At 41.0% G+C, this 10,128-nt stretch overlaps 1 protein-coding gene across 1 annotated transcript; it reads left to right on the forward strand.

Annotated features, from left to right (window-relative positions):
• The first annotated feature begins 8,860 nt into the window (after positions 1-8,860).
• OR4B1F (olfactory receptor family 4 subfamily B member 1F) lies at positions 8,861-9,790 on the forward strand. Its single transcript, NM_001390154.1, has one exon. It carries the CDS (start codon positions 8,861-8,863, stop codon positions 9,788-9,790), a length of 930 nt encoding a protein of 309 aa, NP_001377083.1.
• The last annotated feature ends 338 nt before the right edge of the window (positions 9,791-10,128 follow it).

The following is a 10,128-nucleotide window of genomic DNA, read 5'->3' on the forward strand; positions in this document are numbered from 1 at the left end:
TGACTTTTATACACAAAAATAACTCAAAATGGATTTCAAACTAGAAAGCCTATGTGGATCAAAGGAAACCATAAACAAAAAGGCAATCACTGAATGAGAGAAAATGCTTGCAGATCATATATCTGATAAGGTGTTAATTCCAAAATATATCAAGAATTCATATAACTCAGTAGCAAACCCCCAAACAATTAGATTAAAAATGGATCAGTTCAGTTCAGTTCACTTCAGTCGCTCATTTGTGTCCGACTCTTTGCGACCCCATGAATTGCAGCACACCAGGCCTCCCTGTCCATCACCATCAGTGTGATGGTGTTGACCCATCAGAGTTCACCCAAACTCACGTCCATCGAGTCAGCGATGCCATCCAGCCATCTCATCGTCTGTCGTCCCCTTTTCCTCTTGCCCCCAATCCCTCCCACCATCAGAGTATGATCTGATTACACATCGCCCCCCCCCCGCAAAGAAAACATACAAATGGTCAACAGGTACATGAAGGGATGCTCAACATAACTAATTATCGAGGAAATGCCAATCAAAACTATCATGAGCTATTCCTTACACATTTTATAAAAAAAAAAAAATGACAAGAAAAAAAACATCAGTAAGAATGCAAAAACAAGTGAACCTTTGTACACTGTTGGTGGTAAATGGTTACTGCCATTATGGAAAATAGTATAGAGGTTCCTCAGAAAATTAAAAATAAAGCTACCATATGATCCAGCAATTTCATTTGTGGATATTTATCTGAAGGAAACCAAGCATTAACTCAAAAATATACATACACCTCAATGTTCATTGCAGAATTATTCACAAGAACTAATACACAGAGGTGACTTAAGTGTCTGTTGATGAGTGAGTGGATACAGAAAATGTGGTAGATGTATCAGTTCAGTTCAGTCACTCAGTCGTGTCCGACTCTTTGCGACCCCATGAATCGCAGCACGCCAGGCCTCCCTGTCCATCACCAACTCCCAGAGTTCACTGAGACTCACGTCCATCGAGTCAGTGATGCCATCCAGCCATCTCATCCTCTGTCGTCCCCTTCTCCTCCTGACCCCAATCCCTCCCAGCATCAGAGTCTTTTCCAATGAGTCAACTCTTCGCATGAGGTGGCCATGTATACAATGGGATATTATTCAGCTGTAAAAAGGAAGGAAATCTTGCCATTTGTAATAATGTGGATGGACCTAAAGGACATTATGCTAAATGAAATAAATCAGACAGAAGATGACAAATATCATATGATCTCATTTATATGTGGAATCTAAAAACGAACGAACCAGTGAACCAACCAACCAACCAAAGAACTGAATTCATAGATAGAGAAAACAGATTGGTGGTTGCCAGAGGCATTGGGTAGCGGGTAGGTTTTTCCCACTGAAGGATTTTATTCTAGCTGCAGATTTTTTCCCCTTTGTCTCTTTTCAGGGGCTTTTTCCTTATTCATCTTCTAGATGCCACTTTGTCTAACCACCATCCTGGACTCATTCTTCTTTACTCTGCCTCGTGAACATGTCCAGATCCACACTCTGAATCTGCTTCCATGCATTTCTTACAGTAACTCCAATCTCAATAATGGTAACTCCATTTTCCTCGCTCAAATCTACTTTTCAGGTATCCTTGAATTGTCTCTCTCCTCTCATCAAAACCTCAGCAAATCTTCTATCTTTAGGATGTCTAGACTCTGACCACTTCCTAAAACCTTCAGTGCTACCATCCTGGTAAAGACAAGCAACTATTGGCTGGATTATTGCAACTGATATTCACCTAATTGGTTTCCTTATATTTCCCACTTCCCCTTGCTGGGAATATGACAGATATAACTGCTTTGAGTTAGGGACGATGTTTCCTCACGGCCAAATCTTTAGCACCCATGCTTGACACATTAAAGGGCACAATGCTATTTCTTGAATAAATGCATGAATGAAGGGATGGATGAATGACATCTCTTGCTGAGGAAATTCTTACTCTCTTACATTATTATCACTGTTATTGGAGAGGCTGAAACACAAGAAGTCAAAGTGGCTTATATGTGTGTGTTAGTCACTCAGTTGTGTCTGATTCTTTGCAACCCCACAGACTGTAGCCCTACAGGCTCCTCTGTCCATGGGATTCTCCAGGCAAGAAAACTGGAGTGGCTTGCCATTCCCTTCTCCAAGTGGCTTATATAGACATGTTAGTATTGGAAGGTACAGTGGGGATAATCTAGCCAATTCTGTCATTTTACTTAGAAGTGGGAACAGGGAGAGTGAGAGGTTAAGGTGAAATGACCTGGTTAAGATAGAAGTGAGTCAGTTACTGAACATCAGCCAGTGCCCAGCTGTCCTGGTTCCCTGGCCAGTCCTCACTGTTCCTGTATTCAGTTGTCCTTTTCATTCTCAGCAGTTCAGTCTGGAAAAGTATTCCCCTGATGTCTTAACTTCAGCTTTTTTCTTTTATTACTTTGTTTTTGGGTACAAACTTTACGGACATCTCCCTAAGCTAATTGAAAAGATTTTGAATCTCTCCTAAGTCAAGGTTAGTTGACAAAGTTTCACCTGAGAGAAAGGAAATTCCATGGGGAAGTTGTTCCCTTGACTAGAGTGTGTGGATTAATTTATTTAAAGGATCTTAACTTATGCAAGGAACTAATTACAGCCATTGGGGTTTTGGTGGGTGTGTAAGTTCATGAAAACCAAGGTCTTAAAATCTCTTTTCTGCTTTCTGTGGCATTTGTTTATTTCCTAGCTATTATAAATCAACTCCGATCCAGATCCCCTGAATTTTCCATTTTTTTTTTTTGGTGATTCATCTTAGACATCATCTGCTTTGTGTTCTAAAAGCTCCCAGGGACACTGGTGCTTTTCTTCAGGGCAAGATTTGATCCTTGAGTAGCAGTAATAACCACCCTCCAGTCCTCAGTGCAGAAAGAATACTGATTTCTGAATTAGGTACCTGAGAAATAACTGGTGTGCAGCTTGGGAATCCAATTACCCTCTCTCTGCCTCATTCATCTCATCTATAAACAGAAGAGATTAGAGTAAAAGGTCTCCAAATGTTTTCAACTCTAGTCAGAGTGACTGAGCTGGGTATGAACTGAGCTTTGTTCAGGGAGACTTGAGTGAAAAAGCGACTGAGCTGATGGTATTAGCAAAGGCACCTGTCTTGTCAGGATTTAGGATTTCAAGGGGGGATTTCAATTCTCTATCCTATTCTAGTTTCTCCAAACCAGATCATCTCCTTGAGTAATGATCAATTCTAGCAGAGTGGCCAACTTCATGATGACTTGGATGTGCTCAGCTGCATTTGAGATCCATCTGACTCAATTCTTTGTTCTGAGATAGAACTAACTACACCAGCTATTTTGACTCAAAGGTAGGTGATATGACTGGAAGTGCAGAGTCTCTAAACAGCCATAGGATGTTGGGTGAGTCAGTTTCTCTCTTAGAGCCTCAGTGTTCATTTGCTAAATGAGCTCAGTTCAGCCCAGTCGCTCAGTTGTGTCCGACTCTTTGTGACCCCAGGGACTGCAGCACGCCAGGCCTCCCTGTCCATCACCAACTCCCAGAGCTTACTCAAAATAAGCTGGTTGGATTTAAAGTATTTGCTTTTTTTGGTGGGGGTAGTGAATTCAATTTATTTAATTTACTTTTATTGTGGTAAATTATACAAAACATAAATTTGATGAATTTTAAGTCCTTTACAATTTTGGGATTCTGTGAGGTACCATTTGGGAATTATGAAGTGGAAAACTGTGATTGGGATGGAGCTTCCATTGCCTCACTCTGCGATCAGCCCCATTGGCACATGAAGATTCCTATTATATCTCCTTCGGGCATTGTCTCCATTCTATCATTATGCTCTGGTCCAGAGTCCAGCAGTTTACCTGATGTAGAGTCTATGTGTTCAAAGACGGATTTGGGCTTTTATATGCTGATCACTCCCCCCACCCCCCATGCTTCCAGGTGAGGCAACACTGTGTTCAGAGAGGAGGCATGTTTTACCAGCTCAGTGGGGGAGATGGTGGAGGTGGCTGAAGGGTGGGTAGCAGAGACAGGAATAGATACTGAAAGGCAAAGATGACAGAAAAGGAAAACGTAGTTTTCCAAGTTAACAGTTATCCCTTCTACTAAGGATGAAGACTGGAAAAACTGGACTCTTGCTGATTTTTCTCTTATCTCTGAGTGAGCTCTCAGATTGGCCCTAGAATACTGTTCTTAGTTTCTCTAGTGAATCAAAAAACATTGAGTTCATACTCAAACAATAAACATTTGTGTTGGGGAATCAATATACATTGGATTTCTTATAGAAGAAAACATTTAATTTTAACACTTCAGTATGTGTTTATGTGTCTAGAAATTGTATAGGGTAGGGATGAAAGAACGTATGATCTGGAGTTAAATTGCTTGGGTTGAAATCCTGGCTCCACTGCTGTGTAAACTTAGGTCAGTGAATTCACTTACCTGTGCTTCTTTTTTTTCCCCTCATATGTGAAAAATGGGGTGATAAAAATATGCACATCACGGGTTTGTTCTGGAAATTGAGTTAATTAACATATATAGAATAAAAAGCCCAAACACAAACAGACTAGTAGATACGGAGAACAAAATGCTGGTTGCCAGAGGGGAAGGGTGTTGGGGCAAGGATGAAACAGGTGAAAGGGATTAAGAGATACAAACTTCTAGCTACAAAATAAACAAGGCGTAGGCATGTAATGTGTACATAGGGAATATAATAAGTAATATTGTGACAACTTTGTATGGTGACTGATGGTAACTGTTCTTATTGTATATTGAGTCACTATATTGTATACCTAAAACCAATACAATATTGTATGTTAATTGCAACTAAAAAAAAACTGTGACATATGATGCCATTGAAATACTAGCTATTATTGTCAACCAAAATGCAATTAATAAAAATATAATAAAAACATTAAACAGATAATTTTGAATACTAGGATATGTATTTCTTGGTAGAGATAAAGAAACAGTATTATAAAGAATCTATTAAATGCTAAAAAAAAGCAGTACAATGAACTACTTACTGTAAGAGTGCAAAGGTAAGACTATATTATTTCTACAGTAATCAGATTCTTCATGCAATCTAAAAAGAAGGGAATACTAAACACTGTGAAGGAAGAAAGGACATTTTGGATTAGGAAATAGCTGTATAATGTTCATTTTGGGGATGACAGTTGCAGAAATAGGCAATGGCCAGTTCAAGAAGAACCTGGAATCCATGCTAAGAATATTGGAATTTGTGCTGTAGACAATATGGAGGTGTTGATATATTTTAGGTAGAGTAGTAGCCTGATTTGCTATGCATTTAATATAAATCACCAAAGTATTCTTTCAGTGCTTAGAGAAGATACATATGAGTTGGAGTGTTAATCATGAGAGGGCTTCCCAGTGGCTCAATGGTAAAGAATCTGCCTGCCAATGCAAGAGATGCAGAGACTTGGCTTCCATCTCTAGGTTGGGAAGATCCCTTGGAGGAGGGCATGGCAACTCAATGCAGTATTCTTGCCTGGAAAATCCCATAGACAGAGGAATCTGGAAGGCTACAGTCCATGAGGTCACAAAGAGTCGGACATGACTGAATGAGCATACACACACACATATTTCACAAGATTCATTGAATGCACAGGACTGGAATTAGGGTTAGAAGGTGGATAGGATTGAAAGGGAAAAGGAGAGGGCATTTCGGATGAAGGCGGCTCCATGGTGGGAATGAACAGTGTGGGCTTGTGGGAGGAGAGGACCCTGAGTTGAATAGAGGTGAGTTGAAGTTTAGTTGGCTAAGAAGGTGATGGTTGAGATGGCTCAGTCTGTGAAAGACTTTGAAAGTGAGCCAGAGGCGTCCAGGGTTTTCCCTGGTTATTCCCAAGCAGTGGACGATCTGAGGAAGGAAGGGTCCAGGAAACAATCTTCTGGCTGTAGTCTGCAGGGTGGATGGAGTGGGAGGTTGTAGAGACTAAGAGGCTTTGCTGACTTAGGCATCAGCAACAGCAGGTGTGAAGGTGAGGGTGGCAAGGTTGGAGAGAAAGTGCACAGGAGAGATGATTAAAGATAAAATTAACGGACTGTGGTGACTGACTGGATATGGGAATGAGAGGCACGAATCACATATGACCTCAAAGCTACAAGCCTGGGAATCTTGGAGGCTGCTGGTGTCATCACAGTTGCTGGAAGGTCTCCTGTTATTCCATAGCTCAGTCTGACCAGCTTCAGTCTATCACTGTCCCAATCTTTTCCTTTGTTTCAAGTGAGGATGTGCTAAAAGGAGATTTTTGCGATGTCTCACAATCTTATCTTTTAACCATTCAGCGACTGGATTTTCCAAGGTGTTGTGATGCTGACAGGCATTCCTGATTCTGAGAGCCTCGTGTCCACCACAGTTACCGATGGAAAGGGCACTGTGCTATGATGAATTTATCAATGTTGCTTGCATTTGGTCATGAGTACCAATGTTGTTTCTATACTGCGTGCATCAATATCTTCCAGGAAACTGTCTCTTGACTAGGAAATTTCTTTTTGTTTCCATAAGTGACTGAGCCCCCCCTCCCTTTTTTAACCTCTGCAGAAGAAGTTTAGAGTAGTCATACAAATGACAAAGAAAAATTTCATTGGATTTTAATTGAGGTTGCCTAAATTTGTATATAAAGTTAGGGATAGTCAAAATTATTATGTTAACTTTTATTATTTAAATATAATATGTAAGAATTTGGGGAGATGGATATGTTTTCCATTTGAAATATATATTTTCTTGTGTTCTTGTGGTAGTTTTATGGTTTTCTCTGCATAATTGTATTACATTTTAAAGTACTTAATATTTTTTCCCTTGGCTATCATAAAAAGAATATTTTTGAGCTGTGTTTTAATTAGTAATTGTATTTTAAAATTTTTTGTTGTGTTAGCGATGTTCAGATTTATGTATGCATTTATTTACTTTTATTTATCAATTTCTTAGGTTTATGTATTAGGAGGTTTTGCTTGCAAGAAACAGAAACCCATTAAACTAGCCTAAGCTGAGAGGAGAATTTACTTGAGGAATAAGGGGCATTCTCAGGTACACAGGACTGAATTAGGAATGGAAAAGTCAAGGATCATGGATGCTTTCTGCCATAATTTTTTTTTCAGGTTTAGTGACTTTACATAATCCTAAAATTTTTTTTTAAATATTAAAAACTTTAAAAATAGTAAATAGTCCAGTAAATATACAGTAAATATATTTACTGTATATTTAGTGTATATATTTCATATTTATAACTTGGTATTTGATGGTCATATACATAATGAAATGATGACAACTGTTAAGCCAATTAACATATTCATCTCCTCCTGTGGTTACTCTTGGTGTATGTGGGTGTCAGTGCAAAAACTTGTAATCTGCTCTCAGGAAATTTTGAAGTTCAGCGTACATCCTGGTGTGAGGAATTCTGACACTTATGACTTTGTTTCCATCTGTCTATATCGTTGACTTCTGTTTTCTCTGTTGGTTCTGGTCCTTATTGATCAGGTGCAGCTTTACTTTTCCAAAAGTATATTTCTTGAAAATTTCAGTGTGAAATCAGAGATAAGGGGAAAAGCAATGGGTAAAATTTAAAGCAGAGAATCAAGGTCTTCATACTGTTTCTTCCTTACGTCTCATGGATCCTATGTGGTGAAAATATGCCTAACACGGCACCTTAATCTAGAGAGTATTGTTTTGAATCCGATGTTGGGATCCGTATTTCTCTTGTATTCTCTGAGGGAGTGTGTGTGTGTGTGTGTGTGTGTGTGTGTGTGTGTGTGACTTAGTAGTGTCTACTCTTTGTGACCCAGTGGACTGTAGACTGTCAGGCTCCTCTCTCCATGGAATTTTCCAGGCAAGAATACTGAAGTGGGTTGCCATTTCCTACTTCAGGGGATCTTTGAGACCCAGGAATCAAACCCATGTCTCTGGCATCTCTTACATTGGCAGGTGGGTTCTTTACTACTGTAGCACCCTGGAAGCCCATCTGAGGGTGTATAGATGTATAAAAGGTGCTCGGGTAAGTATCTGCTCAGGGAAATAACTCGCAGAGAAATCTTCATCTTGTTATCATATACTTTGCTGCTGGCTACCAACTGGGAACCGGGACAGGCGGTCTGGTCAGGCACAACAGTGCTCTCAGAGGACCAGCTCTGCGAGTTTAGGATCTGTGAGCCTTTTGAGCAGTGTGCCAAGTGTTGTGAGAGTGCAATGATGGAGACATACTACTGAGCGGAACTCTCTACAGTGTTTGAGCACTTGTTCTATAAGCTCAGTTATTAAAGCTGCAAGACTGGTGAAAGACTCTGACCTGAGTGAGCTGAGGATTAGACTGGAGTGAAGAAAACGATACAGAGGACCTTTTGGAAAGGGAAGGGTTAACAATGGGAAGATGGTTCCCTGAAGAGAAGATGAGGGACATAAGGAATTCAGAATTTAGGAGTAGCAGTGTGTCATGGGGATTTCCCAATAAGACAGATCCATCAAAATGCAATGAAGATGGTAAAAATATAAGAGCTGAACTTGAATGACTCCCTAAATTCAGAATATCCTGTGGTGGGTTGGAAGAAGCCCTATGAATTCAACCTGATTCTGAGTCCTACAGTGGGCTATTTTCTGTGTGATCCTGGGTGAATAACCATTTCTCTGAGCCCTCATTTTCTAATATATAAACTATTGTTAGATTGGTCATATTTAATGCTCAATGAGCTCATATTGCCTAAATAAATGAGTTCATGATAAATTTTTGTTGTAAACTGATTTATGCTGTCCAACTTGTGATAAATAAGGTGAATTTGTTATAATCAGTGTTTATTTTATTGCAGACTTCTGATTATCTCCAGTCCAGTGCATATGAATCAACTCCATGGCAAGGACCAATAATGTGACTGAGTTAATTATCAGCGGTCTTTTCCAGGACCCAGAGGTGCAGAGAGCGTGCTTTGTGGTGTTTCTGCCCATGTACTTGGCCACGGTGGTGGGCAATGGCCTCATTGTTCTGACGGTCAGAGTCGGTAAGAGCCTGCATTCCCCCATGTACTTCTTACTTAGCCACCTGTCACTGGTGGAGATCAGTTACTCCTCCACTGTTGTCCCTAAATTCATCACAGACTTACTTTCCAAGATTAAAACCATCTCCCTGGAGGGCTGTGTGGCTCAGATATTCTTCTTTCACTTCTTTGGGGTTACTGAGATCTTCCTGCTCACGGTGATGGCCTATGACCGCTATGTGGCCATCTGCAAGCCCCTTCACTACACAACCATCATGAGCCGGTCTCTGTGTCACCAACTGGTGGCTGCTTCCTGGCTGGGGGGGTTTGTTCACTCCATGGTTCAGATCATTATTACTCTCCAGTTATCCTTCTGTGGTCCCAATGTGATTGACCACTACTTCTGTGACCTCCATCCCTTGTTCAAGCTTGCCTGCACTGACACCTCTGTGGAGGGGGTCGTTGTGTTGGCCAACAGTGGATTATTCTCCATCTTCTCCTTCCTCCTCTTGGTGTCCTCATACGTTGTCATCCTGGTCAACTTGAGGAACCATTCAGCAGAGGGGAGACGCAAAGCCCTCTCCACCTGTGCCTCTCACATCACGGTGGTCGTCCTGTTCTTTGGACCCACCATCTTCCTCTACATGCGGCCCCCCTCCACCTTCACTGAGGACAAGCTGGTGGCCGTGTTCTACACGGTGGTCACCCCCATGCTGAACCCCATCATCTACACACTCAGAAATACAGAGGTGAAAATTGCCATGAGGAGGTTGTGGGGCAGGAAAGTAAACTCAGGGTTGCAATAGAAATGAAAATATTAAAAAAATTAGTATGTATCAGTTTAGTTCAGTTGCTCAGTCATGTCCAACTCTTTGCGACCCCATGAATCGTAGCACGCCAGGCCTCCCTGTCCATCACCAACTCCCGGAGTTCACCCAGACTCACGACCATCGAGTCAGTGATGCCATCCAGCCATCTCATCCTCTGTCGTCCCCTTCTCCTTCTGCCCCCAATCCCTCCCAGCATCAGAGTCTTTTCCAATGAGTCAACTCTTTGCATGAGGTGGCCAAAGTACTGGAGTTTCAGCTTCAGCATCATTCCTTCCAAAGAACACCCAGGGCTGATCTCCTTCAGAATGGACTGG

The sequence above is a fragment of the Bos taurus genome, chromosome 15 (assembly GCF_002263795.3).
Source record: "Bos taurus isolate L1 Dominette 01449 registration number 42190680 breed Hereford chromosome 15, ARS-UCD2.0, whole genome shotgun sequence".
Taxonomy (NCBI): Eukaryota; Metazoa; Chordata; class Mammalia; order Artiodactyla; family Bovidae; genus Bos; species Bos taurus.